The following is a 23,668-nucleotide window of genomic DNA, read 5'->3' on the forward strand; positions in this document are numbered from 1 at the left end:
GCCGCATCGCCCAGCGTCGTCAAGGGTGTAGCCGGTTTATGTTTCAAGCCAAAAGAACAGAAAATAGAGGAAATTAAAATTCTGCAATGTAAATATCTTATAGTAAATAAATTCCATTCTAATGTGTATAGAGGCATTGAACAACGCAAGCGGCGCTTGCCCCGCTTTTCCTTACCGCACGCTTCTGATATATATATATCAAGAGCATGGTAAAAGTTAAAACAAACCAATAATTAATTATAGAAATACTCGGCGCGAGGATAGGAAAAACAATAATAAGTCGTAGTTCTTTTACATTTATACAATACTAGCTGATTACCAGGCGTTGCACGGGTATTTATTTATCCCAATCTTGTATTACACAGGAAAATAATGAATTCTAACTATTGTGTAAAATGTTACTAATTTTAAATGTGATCGTGAATGTCGCCAATTAGCTTCGACATTAACTAGGTCATTTGTGGCATTTTATTTTTCACCCCCTCTCACCCCCATGCCGATAGATGATGAACTTGAAGTAGAACAGCATTGGGAGTGTCGCTATTCATGTTAGCGTTCCCACACTAATATAGGTAGTTTTCGCAACACAAAATCATATCAGCCTGAATGCTAGAGAACCCGAGGAACACTATCGTTGTGCGGTATTGCATAGAGTCACGGATGTCTGTTTGTGCGGAATTTAATATCGGTCGTTTTCGATTATTTTTACATGTCACCCCTTCCCACTCCACCCATACACACACACACACACCCACACGTCCACATATATATATATTTCGAAAGGCGAGCGAAATATGTTCTCAAAATTTGGAAGATTTATAGAACATTTGATTAGATTGGCCAAAATAATTAGTTATTGCAGGCAACGTTGTTCAATTTAATTTCGCTTTGTCTTATGACGAACAGTGGCGACGTGGGTGGACAATGGTTCACTCTCAACCTAAAGAGATAACTGGCAAATACTATACCGACTCAATGGCGGCGTGGTTCCCGCTGATGACGACGGTTCTCGTCACGGTGTCCCGACGGCCCTCACGGCACTGTAGCTATGCAATTCTGCCCTCCTGATGGGCGGAATCTGTCACTTCGACGTAACATTCATTTTTATTCCTTTTTCCATAACGGCGACGAAGATAAGGGGGGAAAAACCGCTTCGCTTCCATCCGTCTGCCCGTGGCGTCGCATCCGATCATGGCTTCAATGGCCGTTCGGTGATACGCGTGACGTCGGCGTCGTCCAGGGCTGTCGTCGTTTCATCTCTCTTCTTCTTCTTCTTCTTTTCTCGGCGTACATCTGTCATACCGGCATCGGCGTCATTGTACTGATGAAGTGGCTGTCGTCTCTCACATAGGTCGGCGATTCGAGCTGTCGTTGTGGCGTGGCTTTCATTTCAGGTTAGGGGTCGTTAAGCGAGCGTCGTGGCGCTGTCTTCTTTGTTTCATGGCAGCAGTAATCGGGAAACCCGAGGGTCCCCTTCCTCTCGTAGTTTTAGCCGGCCATGTTTATTCACTGTCCCTCCTTTCAAAAAAGGAAAAAACAACACATCTGGAGCACGTGAAACACATAATTATCACTGCCTCAATCTCTGGCACTGTCACTGGTAACGCATTCACGACAATTCACACCATTCGGTCGAAAAGTTAAACCAAACAAAGTTCTGTATCTTGCCGCAAGTGACGCGGAGATAGTGTTCGGTCGGATCCCGGCGGCAAACTGTATCGGCCCGCTCGAGCCCAGGGGTATTTAAGAAAAACTGGACACTTCAAAAATTAAGCGTCCCGGGGTTCGTTAGCTTCGAAAAAATGCTGGACGGTTTTCTTTCTCCACCTTCCTTCAGCTTGTCACTTGGGGTCTGGGGCAAAAAAGAGAAGAGCAATCTTCACACATGTTGCGAAACGAACTCACCCTCGGTCGGCATCTTGGGACGTTCTTCCTATCGCTGGACACGTAAAAGTCACCCTTAGTGTCAAAACATTCCACGACACGTATTGCTTTCCTACCCTCGCTGTCCAGAACACCGAAAATCCAAGAAAATTCAAAAAGCACAACTGGCTACCGAAAGTTGTTACAGTATTACAAATTTCAAAGATACACTCACATAAACTAAAAACTAGGTGACAAAAAAAACCGTCACAACATATGGCCAAATATTGATTCATTGAGTTAGTTTATTTTAATTCGCTTTTCTGCCACTTTTGGCTAATCGCGAAGATGAGTAGAATCGTGATCAGATGGATGAAGGGACGATCACAAACATATATGCAGACGACACAACATGAGCCCCGCAGAAGATTATATATGGACTGTGAGTCCAGACGCCAGAACTTCGCTAGTCTGCAAATGCAGTCCAGGAAGCGAGGTTGGCATTTTGGTATCTTCCGAAAAGGTCGCCCCTTTAAGCCATATAACATATTTTGGTCACATTACAGAACCATCCAACTCTGAAACTGAACCAATTTTTAAAATTCTTAAAACCATCAGCAAAACAAACAACGTAGCCCAACACCAACACATCAGTGAACTCAAGTGCGACACGTGTAGTATATATTATAGAAATAACTGCCTTAGAGAGGGCGCTGTTCAGTCACCGCTGCCTATGTTTGTGTTCTTTATTATTGTTGTTCCTTTTAAGCCTTGAAAATCACTCTGTGTTTCTGTTATTTTGTGGGTGTGAACAATAGGAACAAAAAGGCACCGAACAGTTTATCAAGAATATTCCATCTGGAGGATCTCATTTAGGGGTGGGTATAAGAATAAATTTAGAGCCAAATGGTCATAAATTGGGCGTGTGTAAAATTTTGGGGGACGTTGAGGAAACTTTGGGGAGTGCTAGGAAGTGTTGGGGTGATAAATTACTGGCTGTGAATGCGTGTTTTCTGAACGATCCTGAGAACATTGGCTAACCAGCAGAAGGTGTACAGAGATATTGCCAGTTGTCCCCGGAGGGCAAGTCCGCCCTGATATTCACACATCTTTGGCTTTGACTGTACAAATCACACCCTACATGAAACGCCTCAAGCACTTAGAATGTAGCACATCACGACCTGAGAACGCAAATATGATCTCCACCTCATTCAGAATGTGCTTACCATTAGATATATGCAGGGTCATTCATGTGGGCGTCGAGAACAAGCACGGGCCCTCGAGAAAGCAAATGCTGTAGGTGATTTATTGAAGCTCGTGCATGTGGGATTGTTATCGTAAGTTATATTCGACATTCGCCATGTTGGTGACGAAAGGATCTACACGGAAGATGTAGAGTGCATGGGCGGTCGAGACAAGTTATTGGTTTGAGGATCTGCGTGGGTCGCATTGTATTTTCCTAGCTTCACCTCTGCTCAAGGCGGCCGATTGGTTTGGTATTGTTGGTTTGGTATTGGTGGGCGAGAAGTGATGCTGCAAGTATTCACGGGGTCTCAATAAATGCCGGGTTTCTGGGTTCACTTTATGAAATATTGCTTTGAATACTTTCAAGATTTTTTGTAGGGGAGAGGGGTAGAGAGAGAATGGATGTAGGTAAGGACATGAGAGGAGAGATACAGAGAAAGATGAAACTGGAGCTACGGAAAGATAAATTTAGAAGACGTGGCGGGCTGATCTGGGCTATCTCACTATGTCACGTGGTCCTAGGCTGTGAATAGAAATAAGTTTACCAACTCCTAAGAAATCAGGTTGCCAACTCATAGGATATCAGGTTGCCAACTCATAGGATATCAGGTTGCCAACTCATAGGATATCAGGTTGCCAACTCATAGGAAATCAGGTTGCCAACTCATAGGAAATCAGGTTGCCAACTCATAGGAAATCAGGTTGCCAACTCATAGGAAATCAGGTTGCCAACTCATAGGATATCAGGTTGCCAACTCATAGGATATCAGGTAGCCAACTCATAGGAAATCAGGTAGCCAACTCATAGGAAATCAGGTAGCCAACTCATAGGAAATCAGGTAGCCAACTCATAGGAAATCAGGTAGCCAACTCATAGGAAATCAGGTAGCCAACTCATAGGAAATCAGGTAGCCAACTCATAGGAAATCAGGTAGCCAACTCATAGGAAATCAGGTAGCCAACTCATAGGAAATCAGGTAGCCAACTCATAGGAAATCAGGTAGCCAACTCATAGGAAATCAGGTAGCCAACTCATAGGAAATCAGGTAGCCAACTCATAGGAAATCAGGTAGCCAACTCATAGGAAATCAGGTAGCCAACTCATAGGAAATCAGGTAGCCAACTCATAGGAAATCAGGTAGCCAACTCATAGGAAATCAGGTTGCCAACTCATAGGAAATCAGGTTGCCAACTCATAGGAAATCAGGTTGCCAACTCATATGAAACCCGGTTGCCAACACATAGGAAACCAGGTTGTCAACTCATAGGAAACCAGGTTGCCAACTCATAGGAAACCAGGTAGCCAACTCATAGGAAACCAGGTAGCCAACTCATAAGAAATCAGGTAGCCAACTCATAAGAAATCGGGTAGCCAACTCATAAGAAATCAGGTAGTCAACTTCAGAATCACCATCATCATCTCACTGATGTGAATAATTCTATTTACAATTTCTGATCGATTTTTCTCTTGTATTTTATTCTCTAGACTTCAGGCTTCGCAGATAGCCTAGAATATACGCTCCTGGTGGCGGGATAGGAAAGACGAAAACAGGGAATAGAGAAATGCTCAGAAAAGAAACAGAAGGATGGAAAGAGAACAGAAAAAAGATATGTGGAGTGAGGAAACACAATAGAGAAATGAGAAGTGATGCGAAAGAGCGCAATACGGTAGCGAAAGATAAAGAAGAGATCTATCAAGAGAAAGAAAGTTTGAAAGATGGGAAAGAGAAATAGAGAAAGACAGAGAGATGGTGAAATATGAAAAAGAGAAATGGAGGGATTGGTAGATTTGGTTTATTTTATATCGTTTCTCTGCTACTTTCGGTTAATCGCGAAGATGAGGATGAATGGTTATGATATGGATGAAAGACAATCACAAATCCCGCACAGGATTATGGGCTGACGCCAGAGCCTCGTTGTCACTCAATATTGCAGTTACCGGGGTGAACTGCGTGGAAGTGAGGTTGACGTGTGAGTGGCTTCAGAGAAGGTCACCCTTTACACCTTGAAAGATGGTGAGAGGGAGTGAGGGAAATATAAAAAGAGAGGAAGAATAAAAATAGAGAAAGGCTGAAAGGAAATACCGAAACAAAAACAGAAGCTGAAGAATATAAGAATAGGATTAGAGAAAAAGTGGGACTGTGAAGAACTATAGCTATTGCGGTGATAGTGGTGGAATGTCGTCAAAGTGGATTGATCGTCAGACACAGAATCTATCGATCGCGAAAATTAAAAAAATATCATCTCTGTGACCACCCTAGTCGCTCCGCAACGCCAAACAAGTTGAAGCGCGAAAGCTTGACGTGAGCATCTGGCAACACTGGGATGATGCACCTGAGCTCAGACCTTTTGCAATGCAGAAAGAATGGGGGGAACGATGGCAGCTATTTCCGGGCGAGTGCACATCGGATGTCAGGAATCCGCAAGAACAGTCACCGAAAGTGGAGCTGGTTTTCACTGGAGTAGGGATATTTGCTATTTGCCTTGCACCTTCATTCCTTTGTAGTAATAAACTTTCATGTTTTAAATTTGATTCATGCTATTTCGAGCCTGTAACATATTTTTATCATATAAATTTGAGGATTAGTGCCTAATTTGCAAATTCTTGCCTAAGAATGCATTTTTTTTTTGTACGTATCCCCGCTTTCTTTTGCTACTCAGGCCAGTTAAAGCTTTCAGATTGTTCCCTCCATCAGCCACAAGTGACGAAAAAAAAGGGAAAAATACAAAAGAGTATAGAAAATTCAAGTAAAACGGTGCGCAACTACGGAAATTAACAACAAGTTCGTATTGCCTATTTTGGTGTGTATACAAGTGCCTGTTTTCAGCATTTTGGTGCCTATTTCACACGATTTTACTGTGTGTGTGTGTATATATATATATATATATATATATATATATATATATATATATATATATAACCCGCATACTAGTTATAACTAGAGTTATAACTAAAGCTGGACCCTGTGGCCGAGTGGTTAGCACATCGCGCTGCGACGCCAGGGTCCCGGGTTCTAATCCCGCTTGGGCTTGGTTGTTTGTGAATTCATCAATTTCATCACTCATCCCCCATCTTCGCAAATTAGCCAAGAGGCACAAAACGCGAAGCAAAATAAACTAAATCGATCAATCAATCTAATAACTAAAAACTAACCAGTTAGACAACAAAGGTACTTTAAAAAATCATTGTTGCACAAAACTTGCAACAGAGATAAGCTTGCTACTTTAATACGGCGAATAAGGAAAATAATAAAATTAAAAATCTAACAAAATAGGTAAAATATTGCATAAATTTTGCATCGATACAGTATTATGTATTTATACCGAACCCTTGAACTCTCCGAGAATACATTATAATAATTATATGCACTATAATAATGTATTATCAGATTGGAAATGACATGAAATGAATTTAAAACATTAACGCCTAGGTTTTACTATACAGCAATGAAAAGGGCAAATATAAGGAAATATCTGCACTCTATAATCACAACACCAAAGAAAAGAAAGAATAAGAAACATACATATCAGAAATAAGAGAATTCTGAAACCCTGAATAACACTGATGCCATCGGAAGTCACGCGCCACAACGCGATTCGCAATTGTTTTGCCGAGTTTCACGTTTCAATATGGAAGGCAACGCCAAAGTTTTTCCTGTTCCCGTTTGAGCAGATCCGAGGATATCTTTACCTTGTAGAGCTAAAGGAATCGCAGCAACCAAAAGTTTTAAATTTTGCATCTTCAATCACACCTTTGTCATTGACTTTTATCTGCAGCTTCATAACATCTTTAAAAAAAATCTGATGACAAACCTTTCTTTGATAAAAACTGAACCAACTCACTGACCAGCCTAACAGGAACGTACAGTTTTCATACATGGACACCCCCCCCCCCACACACACACACACACTCGCACTTACCTTCCATTCTGCTGCACGTGGCGACTGCTATCCACTGCAACACTGTGCCTCTGTGTTTTATCGGCGTTCCTCTTAGAACCTGTAAAGATAAACCCGTCTTAGAACAATTATACATACATACACACACGCACATACAGAGACAGGCATTATTAACTCGTAACCCACGCTCTTGAGGAGAAATGCACGCTAAGAGTTTGTGAAAATGCAGTAGGGGTACGACTTGACTTGGCACTTATTCAGGGGCTTCGCTGCCGGATAGGCAACGGTGGGCTATAGCCCAGAGAGAGAGAGGGGGGGGAGAGAAAACAAGAGAGAGAGGGTGGGAAAGATATACAGGGTGTCCCAGAAGTCTTTCCCTGATTACAAACTTTATTCATATCCGCTATATGCAATGTAGATGTGAAAGTGGTGCCAAAATGTTGGAAAACTAACCAAGTTTATTTGTTGCAGGTTTCAGTAATGTGGCTGTAGTGTAGCAGTGTCAGTGCCAAAGAATCCGGAATTAATGCTCTTGACATCGGGTGGCATCTTTCCATACAAAGTTTCTTGGACTTGACAGGATTTGGGAATGAAGATAAATTCCATCTTTTTTAAATACCAACTTATTGATGGCAGATATTCTGGACGAAAGAATTCTGTTCATCCCCGTTCGGTTCATCCCCGAACTTAGTGACCTTCTGTATTCCGCGATTTTAACTTTGTCTTGTAAGCAATGAATTCCAGGTTCGTTCTTCCGTTATCACTAGAGAACGAATTGTTAGGTGTTAAAAACAGAGACTTAGAACTTTATAAATTCCATTTTAGGACATTTAGGTGTTTCTAATAAATTACTAATCCAAAATGTAAATTAATAATAATTTTATGAAAATCTTGTTTTGGTGCAACGTGCATACAAAAGATCGCCCTTTAGTGCAATTCTATTCTTTAATTATTATATTTATTTAATTAATAATAATTTTATGAATATCTGGTTTTTAAGTGCAATGTTTACACAAAAAGTTATTATTTTCAGTGCAATTTTATTCTTTGATTATTACAAAGATACAATTTGTCAAATACAAAAACTTCTCATATTTTGAAAATCTCCACCAGCTTATGTTTTTCTTTGTTCTGCGTGGTGAATTCTTTCGATTGTCTGGGCTTCCAGATCCAGAGTCAAGACTATTTTATTTGTGGCCAAGCACTCAACGCGCTGGGCAGTAGTTTCCAATGGCAGTAGATTATTCCAGAAGTTTACCAATAATTAATATATTCTATACAAATCGTTTTGCATTTCCTGAGATAGATCTACAAATTCTTACCAAAGAGATATACGCTAGTCGATCGAGGATTAATTACACCAGAGGTGACGGAAAACATTTCGGTTCCGGATTACCCAGTTCCGAAAATAGCCGGATCCCAAACCTTAGAGAACCAGGTACTCAGAACGAAGTATCCCGATTTCGGATTGTGAACCTTGACAAATAATAGTCCCTTAGATCAATAGTTTCGCTTTTCGGTCTTATCATTTATCACTATTGAAATAAATCATTATACACAGGAAATGTTGTATTTACTCTAATATCATATTTCAATTATCTAAAACCTGTATTAGCCAAAAGAAAAGCTGTGGTGGTCTAGCCGGCCGGTACAGTTTTCTCGGTTTCCGTGGCTTGGTGGTCAGCGCAGCGCGCTACGAAGCCAGAGGTACCGGGTTCGAATCCCAGACATGGATGTTTGTGTTTGTAAAAATGACTAAACAGAGAATTTGTTAAAATATGACATGTGTAAAACTGAGGAAAAAGTCAATAATGGTGTATACTACCGCTTAGAGGTATGTATACCCTTTGAAAAAAGTCTAATGTGCGTGTCACGTGGGAGACCCGGGTTCTCTTGATCTATGGTCGAAATTTTTCCGCCTATTCCGACATTGTCTTCGCAAAGAGAGACTCTGGTGATCTGGGTACCTGGTGGCAACACTGGGTAGGTGTAGGCGACCGGAGCGTGGTGCTGATCACATCACCCTCAAAATGGCCGAGATCAGGAATGTGTAGGCCCTACCCCCACATCCCCTAAATGTGCCTTCACGGCACGGTACTATATGCAGGAGGAACTTTACCTGCTAGCCAAAAGTGTTAGAAAATCCAATTACAAGAAAACAAATCAATCAATAACATTTGGATTCAACCACTGTCCATCTGTTCTCCGCCCAAGATTATTTTATTTTCTTGAAGTATTCCCGCGGCAATTTTCTTGGGCACTTCCTGACATTTCTTCCTCCTGCCAGAAGCGCTTCCTCTCGCGGCTGCCTTTTAGACAGATTTTCACGAGTGGGAGGCGGGTGAGAGGAAGAAATGGGGGTGTGGATGGAGTATGGCCGTGGGGTCAAGTTCCAGGAATCATCTGGGAAATATCAGGTTACGCGTAAGCAGTGGGTCACTTTCCTTACTCTAATTTGTTTACGAAAACTTTTTCACCATGCGAAATGTATGTATCGCACCAAGTTTTTCAGAGGACGAATCACGTAATTCGGTGTTTATGCTAAAACCAGAAAAAAGTTGTCGAGAAAAGTAGAATGGGGGGGGGGGGTTACCAAGGACGTATTTAGAGAGGGAGTCCTGGGGGTCGGACCACCCAGAAAGATTTATTAAGTACTAGAATGAAACAACTAAGATTAAATAATGTAAATTTAATTGTTGTTTAATCAAGGTTTCTTTATTTTCACCGAACTTGTTGGAAGGTAAGGATTATATTGGGATCATACGATCTTGACAATACCAAAAGAGATTTATGCAAAATGTATCAATACTTATGTTAATTGCATAAAATATTACCAGGAACTTTATTTTTCGTCAACTGGATCTAACATCCTTTTTTGATAAATATTTTTTTATCTACTTGACATTAATTTTCTTAACAGGGCAGTTGTTTCTTTTTCAAATATTGCAGAGCTTAACTATCCGTAAGCTACATAATGAATACAAGCTGTTATAAAAATATAGTATTAGTTAATTTGAATATTTTAATTATTACTATTTTTATTAATTTAATATAATTATAATTATTTTTGTTTTAATTTATTATTATTTTTAGGAACTTGGTTCAACCCCCTTCCCCCGAAATACATTTCTAGATACGTGCTCGGCCAGAACCTGGTTTCCAATGGTAGGTATCCGGATACATTATTACCCGTGGTCTGGATCTGGTCATCCTTAGTTAATACTTGTGGTGATGATGATGTTCTTTTGGAACATTCCGAAAATTATAACGAAAAGGGGGCTTTTGTAAGAATAGTCAGAAGGTAGGTGATATGAGATTTACGACATTTTCCGCCGTAAACGAGTCCAAAAAACAGGGAGGAAAGTAGTCGACAGCACGGCGAAAACACTCTAATCTATTGTTAATTGTGTTATCCCGTCTGTTACTTCCCACGTTTTAATAATGCATGACAATTTGTTTTAGTCTTTCTGCAAATTAAAAAGTATTTGTAATGACATCGGACTTACATAAACTAATAACAATTTGCGCAAGGAACAGCGAAAAATAAACCTACAAATTGAACAGAAAATCATATATTTCGACTTATTTATACAAAGCAGTGATCGGCTGAATACGTCCTTCTTGACCTTCAAAGCAGAAATGATCCCAATATAATCCTAAACACAAACAGCTAAAAGAATATTTTTTTCATTATTTAATTTTAGTACTTGATAAATCTTTCGGGGGGTCCGGACCCCCTGGACCCCCCCCCTAAATACGTCCTTGACAGGTAAGTCAAACGCTTTCCTAGATAAAATGGACTATGCTCTTTCATTTTACCTCCCATCGCATGTCAACCTCTCCAGATTAATTGCAACCAGTGGCGAACATTCCCTTCGGAAGAGAGAGCTACCAAACACCCGCCCACCCCTTTCTATTCCAAGTATACATGTATGTATCTTCCTTTTGCACACTCGCTATTTTGACAAAAAATGTTCAATACCAAAAAATGTTCAAAATGTTGGCCTCCCATCCCTTGATTAGGTATATGGAGTGTTCGTCTTGATCGCAACAGTCGTAATAAATGGTGATGGTGAATTAAAGAATTAGATGAGGGACGAACACACAGAATCAAATCCCAGGATTTCTCAATTTTCATCCTGTTACACGTTCCTTCAAGGAATTCAGTTTTATTGTAAATATTCTGTTCTTTGATTGCTGGGAATTCTTGCGGTGACTGTATATTCTCAGAATGAATTTAGTATAATTGTAATTCTGATACGTGATTGCACCATGCCATATTCTTAAAATGCTACAATTATAATAAATAAAAGTTTAACAATGTTCACTTACCTGTGGGTTTGCCAATATGCCCGAAGTACAGAAGCTTGTCGGGATTTCTTTCTCGGGAGCCGAGAGTAGCACCGTTTCCTCTTTCTGCTGATAACGTCGTCACTTTTCATTTTACAAATCTTCGACAGACACTGCTTTCCGAAACACTTGTCTCAAAGGAAGATCACACACATTTGAACTGACACGAGGTGAAAGAACGCAGTGGACCATGCCGTGAAATATGATCGCTCAACAGGACAGCGCATCTGGTATGGCCTCTAGGCCTAAACTATTTTTGGCGTGAATGACCGGCCGGGAATAAATGGTAGATGTCGATCTTTCCAAGAGAAAAAGCTCGGATTATCCTCATAAATTTTGTAGTATCAAATGAAAATATCTGTAGCAGTTGCTATATTGAGAGCGGCATGTTTGTCATGAACGTGGAAGACTAGGAAAGTGTTACATGGAATCTCGGTACATATCATAGTCACACGGAAAATCAGACCGAAGAACGATCAATAGAGGGAAATCGTGATGAAAAGATTAGTATTAAAAGGGCTTTCAATTTGCATTTCAATACTAGATCTTTTCATCACAACTGCAGAACTATTATACCTATGCAGAATTAATCACTACGAAAATCTGTTTCAAATTTAAATCCTTCGAAATCATTCTTGCTACTTGTAATCAAATTCTACTATTCTTGAACCATATGACCTTTTCTACTACAATCTAATAGTGTGTTTCTGTCGTACACATATATTCAAGGTTCCAAGAGAAAATTGATAGCTGGGGGGTGTTGGTTGTGCCTTACGATAGCTGGTGCTATGTTTTAGCATAGGGACAACCGGACAGACATAACCCTGGCCATAACGGTTAGATACGTTACGTACATCGCTGTTATATATGTATTTCATGCGCAATAGGACATTCTGCTTGTCTTGGCAGGACAGAAAGCGCAATAAAAACAAATGGTACGACCTTTGGCGAGTAAAAATCATGTTGTACGACAGTTTGTTCAGACATAGTGAGATGTGTAAGAAGATTTAAATGTACGTACTCCAGATTAGCTACTCGACGGAAGAACAGTGCTTCACGGAAAAACAACAACATGAAAACCCAATTTTACATCTTCTGAGAGAAGAAAATCTCGTAAATAATGATATTTCCTCGGGGTATATTGTATAATGCCTTACGTAATAAATAGAAGTGTCGTATTCGTAGATAAACGTATTCTTGCATAGACATGGACTAGGGCAAAAAACTTCCAGGGGGTGAAAAATGAAGGTTACCAGTACGTCCTGAAGCATGAAACATATTTACGGAACATTTTGATTTCTTGTTATTTCGCGTCGCTTTTAATCCAGTTTTGGCTAATCGCGAAAATGAGGATGAGTGATGATATTGTGAAATTGATGAAGGCACAATCACAAAGAACATCCATGCTCAGGTCGGGATTCGAACCCAGGACCCATGGCGTCGTAGAGCGCTGTGCCAACCACTCCGCCACGGTTGCAGGCCAATAACAGAAATATAAGTTAACACAGACATGCAGATACATAATACATAACACACTTACAATTTTCGTATTTTATTTTCCACTTTACTGCTATTGTGTGATTATGCATACACGCGTATGTAATATTATTGTTAGTACGATATTTGGGGCATGAAAATCTGCTTTTAAACAAATTTTTCAGTGTTCCTCTTTTGAGAGTAATTTTTTTTTAATTTAGTAAAACTATTTAGGTTTTGGCCTAAAGTTGGAATGTGTAACGAAACCATGCATATGCCATTTCTATTTAAATGCTTTGAGAAGGTAACACTGTTAATTCAAGCTAAACGTTATATTTTATGTGACTCAGATGTTTTACACTCTTGCGACCATGAAACATTGATTTAATTGCATTTTATGCATAGTAAAGCTAATCGGGACTGGGCCTACAGCTTAAAGTGGGATCCGAACTACTATGTGTCTCCACCGGTTATTAAACCAGGGACGCCTTGATTACAAGGCGATGAAGCTAGCAATGTGCCATCGGGGAGAATCCTCTACCACGGAACAAGACAATATATTGGTCGTTGTTGAAATATTTTTGAAATTGATTTAGCGCAATTGACTTGTATTCTTGGCATCTGAGATTTTGGGGAATATGCCGCCGCCCGCAGCCCCTCCTTGCCGGAAGCACTGTTTGCAGCACAGTAATTTCATATTCCACACTAAAGGAATATACACTATCTGCGATTATTCTGTTTCTATTCATGAAACGTTTGCTCCGAAACTTCCCGTCCACAATTTAGAAAAAGAAATACCAAGATTGATCTTGAGGGGTCTTTCCCCTGTTACATATACCCGAAACCGGTTGCATGCAGGTCGAGTGCATCTGGGTTTTATTCTCTTGGGTCTCCCCCTCCTCCCGGATTATTAGGCGCTTCGCGCGTGAGGGGATAATGACGCAGACCGCCCCATCTAAATTCTTGGTGAGGAATATTTTTCCTTTCACTATCATAAAATTCAATATATTTTTCTAAAATATATGTATAAAAAGGACATCGTTGTGCAATGTGTGCGATGAGGCGGAGAGGAACATACTTGATTAGTAATTAATTCAACTCACTATAATTGGTTCCAAGATGAAGAAAAGGAATAATTTGGAGAAGGGGCAGATCAAGTAAATTATTCAGTAAATCTTAAAAAATTACTTTCAGTAATAGGAGAGTGTCGCAATAAAATACATTATGGGAATTATGGCATGATCTAAGGGGGGGACGCGCTATTGGTCATGGAGGGGGTGGGAGACTGATCTGTACAATTGTTAGAAGTTCATTATCCAGATATTCATGAACTACTTAACCTGCGCTTTATTTTTGCCGAAATATTCTTGAAATGGACATTGTGTAATTTATTTCTCTTCTTGACATCTGAGATACTGGGGAATATGCTGCCCTCAACCCCTCCTTGAGAACAGCAATGCTTTACAGCATACTTTCGCCATCCCGGTACTTCGAGAAATTTCATACTCCAGACTAAGTGAATATATATCTGTGCTGATTCTATTCGCATTCCTGAACACTTTCTTTTGTCCAGTTTCAAGTTAGCCCTATAATTTCAAAAATACTCAGTTAAATCTTCTGAGAGCTTTCCTTCCCGGATATTTATACCTGAAGCAGATTTCTACAGCTCGAAAACATCTGGTGAGTTATCCTCGGGCCTCCCTCCCTTCTCCTCCCGGCTCATTAGTCGTGAACGAGGGTCCGTGAAGAGCCAGGCGACTGGGCTCTGCAGGGTTGCTGTGTCAAGAAAAGTGAAAATAGAGTAAAATGAATTAATTAATTTTCGGGGCGTTGATGCAAAAAATGAAAATATTAATCAGTGGGTCTCTAGAAACATCCTTTCTCAGTGTTCAATCAAAATTTGGAAAATTTTTGTCGACTGGTTCTCGAGATAATCGTGACCAAAATACCGAAAACATCCCATAAGCTTACATAGAAAATGCTCAGACCTTCGCCGGGGTAGGAGATCGCCTTAACAGGGAGAAAGAGAGAGAGAGAGAAGTTAAAACATTTAAGAGAGAGAGAAGTTGTTAACAAGACAGAATTGTAGAGAAAATTAGGAAGAGAATGTACGAAAGCTAGAATACAATGTGATGGGATAAATAAAAGGAAGAATGAATGAAAAAGAGAGAGAGAGAGATGTAAGATGAGAGAGAGGGAGAAGTTACGAGAGAAAGAGAGACAGAATGGAACGTGATACAGAAAAAAGGAATAAAGAATGAGAGAAAGAAATGGGAAAAGAAGATAAAAATAAGATAAACAGAGAAAGAATGAAAGAGAAGAAGAGTGCAACTTGCTATACCTGAAACCGAACCCTTGACCTCTCCGACAGTCTATTATAATAATTATATGCGTATTATCAGACTGAAAATGACATGAAATGAATTTAAAACATTAACGCCTATGTTTTACTATACAGTAATGAAAAGGGCAAATATAAGGAAATATCTGCACTCTATTTACAACACCAAAGAAAATAATTAAAAAAAATAATAAAACACATAAATATCAGAAATAAGAGAATTCTGAAACCCTGAAATAAACTGATGCCATCGGAAGTCACGCGCCACAACGCGATTCGCAATTGTTTTGCAGCGTTTCACGTTTCAATATGGAAGGCAACGTCTTATTCCTCGGTCAAATGAAGACGGGGGGGACATTAATTGCCTGCAAATGGTCGGACGAGCAGCCACGCCCTGGCGCTTGTGGTTCTGGGAACAAGGTTATTAATTAACGAAGAGGGGAAACGGGCAAACAATGTCAAATCATTCCGCAGTAAATCAATCTTCACCCAGGACAACAATGGAACCAGCCTCGCACCTACTTTTGTTTCGAGTCAGCGTTGCCTTTTTTCACGTTCCAAAATGTGGCTACACAGAGAAAGAAGGAAAAGAGAAAAGGAGTGTGAAGAAACAATCATAAAGGGAATAAAACGTAAGAGACAGATGGAAAGAGAAATAGAGGGAACGGAAGAGGAAAAGGGAAAAATGAAGGAAAAAGATTCAAGTGAAAGGTAAAAAACACCTAAGAAAAAAGAGAGCGAAAAAAAAAGTGACAAACATATTCGATATTGCCTTTCATTGGTTAAGAGAATAAACAAGATAGAAAAACTAAATAGCTTAAAAATTAATCCAAAACCGTTCTACCGTCTACTGTCCAAACATTATTTATAATCAGTTGCAATGTTTATGAATCACGGTATAAAAATATCTCAATGAATGAGGAGGCTTCATGGTGCAGAAAACCTGGTGTAAATATCTCTGACGGTTTTCATGTTACAGGTGACCAAAGTTTGGGTTGCGCGACTTTTGAAACACGCTGTAGTTTTTTGTATCCTCAATTCAGAAAGGCAGAAAGGAGGAATTCACACGATCTTCATGGAACTACAAAAACCCAATGTTTCACTTCACAAGTTCAGATACTAATAACAATTGACGAAACGAGAAAATAATATTTTCTCCAACAAGAAATAGAATAACATTGGTATTGTTGAACACTGTATCATATACTATCTGCGGTTACATCAAGTAAGGAAGCCCTTCTCTGCATGGTTTTGAAACTCATTGCACCGTGTGAACTAGCTGAAACCAAATAAACTTCACAACAATTTAAAAGATACGGGAACTTTTCTAGTTTGTCGCGTCCAGGAATATCCTACCTGAATTGAGGACAGGAGAACTCTCGTGGGATCCTCAAGTAAGGAACCTGGAAGCAGGGTTGTTAAAGGTACAGGAACGCATAAATTCTAATGGGTTCCAATACAGGACCGGAACATTCCTTCTCGTACAATTTAAATTCGGTACAAGTTGCTAATTGTTTCATTGAAAAAAGGTTCCTGGACCGAATTGAAATCTTCAAGTATTCAATTAACAACATTCAATTAATTATTATGAACTAATGGTAACTAAAAATAATTTTGTGCCCAACTATTATTGATATTATAGTCTTGAAGAGATGCTTATACTCGATAAATCAGATTAGTACATATCCAGTGAGCTGCGTTTTTCATTTCTTTTTTTACACTTGACCGTTAATGTATTTAAATCTTCTTGTTAACTTTTATACACTTTGTTCAAGGAATAGCTTTGGACGTTAGCGAGGTAAGTTTGCCTTCTGCGACCTCTCGCGTAGAAATCTAATTTTTGATCGCTCTTCGTGGATGAGTAGTGAACACAGCGCGCTACGACGCCAGGAATTCCTGTCTGCGCATGAATGTTCATTATGATTGTCCCATCAATTTCATCAATCATCACTCATTCTCATCTTCAACATTAACAAAAATTGGCAGAAAAGTGAAGTAAAATAAACCAAATCAATCAATCCAAAAATATCTCATTTTTGGAGTTCTGGCCTTTCACATTTTCCACTAATATATTTGTTTGAGCTAACACACTTTATGTTTTGGATATTCGGCTAGAATACTAACAACTTCATTTCTGTTTTTGTAATTTATAATTAATAGTACAAATTTCCACGGGATGTCGACCCCAACGCCCATACATAGGACTGCTTTGTTTTCCGATGTCTGCATCTCGAATTCAAGTCTTATACAACAAGATTCCCCTGTAGCATAGTTGTTCATGCGGTCGCCCTGTAATCAAGCAGTCCGTGTTTGGACTCTCTGCAGCCAGGGGGCGGGCTAAGGGGGCTGAAGCTCCCGAAACCCTACAAATATGTAACTTAAATAATGTATAGTGGTAATTAATTTTACTTCCTTAGTAGGATTAAACATTAGATCGAAAAACGTTTAGTGTATAATAGAGGAATAGTGTATATTTTTATATTCTACCATTAATCCAAAAAATAAATGGATCCGCAACTCTCAAAGTGTATAGTTTTCTTTGTGAGAGGTTATACAATTGTGTAAAAGTTAGTAACAAAATACAATAACTATGAATTTCAGTACACTAACTACAAAATATAAGAAAAATAATGGAAAACACTTGTGTTGAGTGATACTCACTCATACGGTGGATCTAGTAGCAATATGTAATTATAATAACAATAGATTTGGATTAAAATTGGTTTATTTTTAATAACTTATAATACTCGTAGTTATTATTATAAAATGACAATTATAACCGTGGTAATAATTATTGTCATTATTATTTATACTAATCAAGTTTTATCAGTGGCCTGCCTGCCCCTCTAAAATACTTCTGGCGACGCCTGTGCTAATAAAGAAAGAGCCCCCCCCCCCGGAAATAAAATCCTGGCTACAGGCCTGACTGTAGGTCCCGAAATATGGGGAAAGATGGTAAAATATATGACACGCTACCGGAGGGCATAAATCCCGCCTTTGTTGTTATGTCTCTCCTTACGGAAATCCCGGGCACCACATTGAGTTTAGATTAACTCGTTTGATAACGAGGACATATAAATAAATCTTGGTGTTAGCTCTGTCCACTTTCTGTATTCGCTATTACAATTCTTTTGACTGAAAAATATTTACACTTCGTTTACTTCAGGCCTTAAGTAATAAAAGTACTTACAGGAATTCACATTTTCGCAGTGTACACCTTCTAATACTGGCACTCTCTGTGTGACGGGAAGAAACGGACACTAAAAACGTCTTGTTGCACACTAGAAAATAGACTCGAAATTAGGAAACACGCGATTGTAACCTGCGCACAGGTGTTTCCTCGTCCCACGTTCAACTACGCCCTCCCGCGGTGACAGGACAAAATGTTCTTGCTTTCATGTCCAGTCCAGAGGCACGACCTTCAAGAGCACAACGCACACTGTTGCCAGTTCCTTCATTTATCGCCTCCAATGGACCGTGTTGTTTTTTCTCTTTCGTTGTGGTCCTGTCCTGCCACGGTCAACTAACAGCGTGTGCTTCTGTGTGTGGGTGGGTGTGTGTTTCATTCATTGTGCGTGGTGTATATACGCATGTGGGTCGAGGATGGGGAGTCTTGGCGGGTTTCTTGTTTCTTCCACAGTAGCGAAGCGTAGTCTTACGAAGGAGGCAAGCAATGTTTCAGTACAACAAAACATGTAGTACAACGACATGCCGAGGGGAAAGATTCAAGGTTTATAGCCTCATTTACCCAGTCGCTGGATTTGTCAAAATATCGTAATAAAGTGACTGTACTAAAAATAAACCATATGATCCGCAAACGTCACATTTACTTTTTAAAAAAAATCCAGGTAACGTTATTCATATGATATTAAACGTTTTGCATATGCGAACTTTCCGCATACGATTAAAGGGAGACGGAATTTCTTACTTACTTATTAGTACCTTTATTTGTTCATTATTATTTAATATGGTCAAACGGTGACCAAACCGATTTAGATAAAAAAAAAATGGGAATCATTTGTTTATTTTACGCTGCATGATATAATTTAGTATTTTTGGGCACCCTAAAAACCGCATTGGAGTAACTTAAACACTAAATAAAAAGTTAAACACAAACAATAAAAAATTCATTTCAAAGCAAAGAAACACATGCATAGACGATGTACTCACCACAATAAATTTCAAACTCTTGGTGTTGGTCGACCCCCCTTCCACGATTTTCATTTTAACACTTATCTCTCTCGAGCTAAACGAAGCAATTTTCAATTGCTCAATAATACACCCGCACTTCACATCAACCGTTCCTAAATACGCGTTCATTCCGATAAATTCACAGCACAAAACAAGAAGCAACAAACACTCACACTATCCCACGCGCTTTCCACAACTGCAAATGCAAGCATCTACACAAGATCACTTTGAAAATCTCTGAAACAACAGAAAGTGATACCAACCTATTTCATTAATTTTATCCGTCACAAAGGAAAGATATATCAGTTTGGAGATAAAAATTACGCGGAGGAATCAGAATCATTTCAGCAGAACGAGTATGTACATTAATACTTAAGTAATAAAGTGTCATTCAATGGCGTGCCCGGGGCGAAGGGGGGGGTGGATGGTAGACATAACCCCCTTTTGGCCCAGTATATCTAAGAAAAAACGTCAAAGGAAGGAAAAGATGACAAAATGGGGACCGTAAAAAGACCCTGGGAACACCACTTGCGTCATAATAATAGAACTTAAAACAGTGGTAGTGTCGTCGCCTTGTAATCAAGGGGTTCCGGGTTCGATACCCGGTGGAGGCACAAGTGTTTCAGATCCCATTTTAAACTGTAGGTCCATTCCCGATTAGCCTTACTGTGCATAAAGTGGACTTAAAACAACAAATCAATCAATCAATCATTAAAACATATTCTTGTGCTCATAATATGCAGAATGTATACGATTTACTTCTATGCCATGTACAAATATCAGTAGATAGTTCTTTCTCAGATAGCTTTATTTTCACCCCAAGTTTTATTCAAAAGCAGTCAATTTATTGATTGTAAAATTTGTGAAAGAGCTCACTTGAATTACTGCGTAAATAATTTGGCAGTTGCAAACACTGGTAGCGGTCAACACTTCTGGCGTAATTTGAGCTGGACCGACCAGGAAGCAGGGTGCAGGACCAAGGTCCATCCAATCTTACCTCCCTCCCTGAGAAAACTCTTCACGGGGGTGCAGAAATTCCACTGCCCCAACTCCCAATGTCAACTTTTTTTACGCGTTTTACATTTCGCGAAATCTAAAATAATTTGTAATATAATATGATGAGGAAGATATGGATTAGGCGAGAGAAATGAGAGAGGGGAAAGCCTGGTAAATTTCTGTAAAAGAAACTCCCTAATTGTTGGAATCACACTGTTCCAACAACATAAGAGAAGGAGGTACACCTGGATATGTCCAAAAGATTGTAAAAGATACCAGATAGATTACATACTGGTACAAGAAAGATTTCGAAATTGTTTGAAAAATGCGAAGACATTGCCAGGAGCTGACATTAATTCAGACCACATCTTGCTAATAGGAGAAATCAATCTTACATTGAAGAAGATAACCCAAAACCAGGTGAGCAAGAAACCCCACTTAGAGAAGCTCAGGGAAGAAGACGAAAGACAAAAATTTGCAGAACATTTCCAAGGAAACTATAATAAGTTTAAAGCTAGTTGTAACAATAAGGGTGAGATGTGGGATGGAATAAAAAGCTGCTTACAGAAGGCAGTGGATGAAACAATAGGCTACAGGGAAAGGAAAAGTGCAAAGAAACCATGGATTACTGAAAGTATGCTGGAAAAAATGGAGGAACGGAGAAAATGGAAGAATGTAAATACAGAAGAGGGAAGACATAATTACAAGATACTGAATAACCAGCTAAGAAGAGAAACTGACAGGGCAAAAGAACAATGGATGAAACAAAAATGTGAAGAAATTGAAGAACTGGAAAAAAGAGGAGGTATGACTGATGTATCGTGAAGTAAACTGCTTGGGCTTCCAAAAGAAGAAATGGAAAACAATGTGGATGATAGAAGACGAGGAAGGATGTGAAATCACAGACAAAAAAGGAATATCGAATGTGTGGGGAAAGTACGTTGAAGAGCTCTACCAGAAAGAGAATCGCCCAGACAGTCTGAATGTAGAAAATGAAGACGACGTGCCTGACGATGAGAAAGGATACTATATCCTGAATGAAGAATTTGAGCAAGCACTCAAAGAAATGAGGAATGGGAAAGCAACGGGCACTGATGAAATTCCTGTTGAACTTATCAAATGCCTGGGAGATGGAAAAAGAGAAATACTGCACTTATGCAATGAAATCTATGAGAAAGGGGATTGGCCACAAGATTTCACGGAGACTGTTTTGGTACCTCTGCAGAAGAAAAGCAATGCCAGAAAATGTTCTGAGTACAGGACAATCAGTTTGATATTTCACTCGGCAAAAATTCTTCTAAGAATTCTGAACAGACGCCTATACTCGAAGGTCAGTGGCGAGTTAGAGGAAGAACAGTTTGGTTTCAGGAAAGGAAGAGGTACAAGGGATGCAATTGGTTTACTGAGGACCATTGGGGAAAGATATTTAGAGAAAGGAAAGGAGGTGTTTGTAGTATTTGTAGACCTGGAGAAAGCCTTTGATAGAGTGAATTGGGTTAAACTTTTAGAAATTCTGAAGAAAATTGGTGTAGATTGGAAAGAGAGAAGACTTCTAAGCAACTTATACATGAATCAACGAGTTAAAGTGAGAACAGGAGACGAAATGACAGAAGGCTGTGAAATTGGAAGAGGAGTACGACAAGGATGCTGCCTATCGCCTACTTTGTTTAATATTTATTTAGAAGATATAGTGAAAACTTGTTTCCAGGGCACAGGAGGTGTCAAATTAGGAGGAAGAAGAATAAACTGCATAAGATTTGCTGATGACATGGCATTATTCGCTGAGGATGAAATAACCATAAATAGTATGTTAGAAGAGTTAAACAGCAGCTGTGAGCAGTATGGGATGAAGATTAATGTAAAGAAGACAAAGGCAATGGTTATAGGACGGAAACCAAGGAATATTAATGTGAGAGCAAACAGTGAAAGAATCCAGCAAGTGGATAGCTTCAAGTACCTCGGATGCACTATAAGCAGTGACATGAGCTGCAACCAAGAAGTGAAAATGAGAATCGCAATAGCAAAAGAAGCTTTCAATAGAAGAAAAAATGTTTTTTGTGGACCCATGGACATAGGTCTAAGGAAGAGATTAGTGAAATGTTTTGTGTGGAGTGTAGCACTATATGGTGCAGAAACCTGGACGTTGAGAAGAAATAAAGAGAAACGACTCGAAGCTTTTGAAATGTGGACATGGCGAAAAATGGAGCGTGTAAAATGGACGGACAAGGTAAGAAACGAAGCCGTACTGAAAAGAGTTGGTGAAAAAAGATCTATACTGGAGACCATCAAGAAGAGGAAAAGAAACTGGTTAGGACACTGTCTAAGAAGAAACTGCCTGCTAAGAGATGCCTTGGAGGGAATGGTTGAAGGAAGAAAAGTCCGTGGAAGAAAGAGATATCAGCTTATGGATGATATTAAATTAACTGGGTCGTATGCTATTACGAAGCGTAAGGCAGAGAACAGGGAAAGCTGGAGATTGCAGTGAAAAACCTGCCAATTAGGCAGAAAACAATGAATGAATGAATGAATATGGAATTTAGAACAGTGATAACTTCTTTTAGTTATTTTATGACTAACAATTATTATTATATTTGCGATCTTGTTTACGTGTTCATGAAGACAAATATTCGTTACTAGTCTTTGCTGCCAACGTACCCATAGATGAATCCTTCTGCTTTCGGTTGAACTCGGCTATTTTCGGGAATCACGCAAGCTCGGAAAGCACAGCTTTTTGTAGAAGCTTTGTGGACGGGTTCCACTAGAATTTCACGCTTCGCCATGTGACTCCTTCGGAGGCCTTATTTTCCCGCAGAACGGCTGCAAGCATTGAGGCTGATGCTTGCTACAGAGCTGCTGGGGGAGTTTGCGGCCGCATTTTTTTGCGAAATCGAGTGCGATGGAAACTAAATACGGTTAGAACATTAAGTACATTAAATGATATTCGAATTATGCAAGCAGTGCTTGCATTGCTTGTACTATATCTTCGCCTCTGTATCTTCCATATACATTTTATTGCTTTGTTGGTACAATAAAAGCACGGAACGGCCTGGGGAGAAGAAAAGGAGTTAGTGGGCACAGATTAATGCCCCGCCCGAAAAATAGGGGTGGGAACTTATCCAGAATTTTCGATCTGCGGGTGATGTGTAATTCCGTTTTTTAGGGGGAACACCAACCTTGCACTTTTGTGAAAATAGAAATGTTAGGTTAGGATAAATCAATGGATGGTGGCTCCATCAGTGATAATGATTAGTGTGAGACATTATTATGAAGTACATTGTATGTACTTTTGTTTACGGACATCAATTT

The 23,668-nt window shown here is 39.5% G+C and overlaps 1 protein-coding gene across 3 annotated transcripts in view; it reads right to left on the minus strand.

The window, feature by feature from the left end:
- The window catches only part of LOC146001912 (breast cancer anti-estrogen resistance protein 3 homolog), a 256,008-nt gene that overhangs the window by 76,841 nt on the left and 155,499 nt on the right, over window positions 1–23,668 (minus strand). For 2 of the 3 annotated variants that reach the window (XM_083139638.1, XM_083139632.1), the window contains exon 4: window positions 7,030–7,108. In XM_083139638.1, the coding sequence (XP_082995764.1) occupies window positions 7,030–7,108 (79 nt within the window). Of the gene's footprint in view, window positions 1–7,029; window positions 7,109–18,365; window positions 18,523–23,668 lie in introns of those variants that run through there. The other variant, XM_083139646.1, reaches the window with a different exon arrangement.

The sequence above is a fragment of the Lepisma saccharinum genome, chromosome 1 (genome assembly GCF_977018435.1).
Source record: "Lepisma saccharinum chromosome 1, izLepSacc3.1, whole genome shotgun sequence".
Taxonomy (NCBI): Eukaryota; Metazoa; Arthropoda; class Insecta; order Zygentoma; family Lepismatidae; genus Lepisma; species Lepisma saccharinum.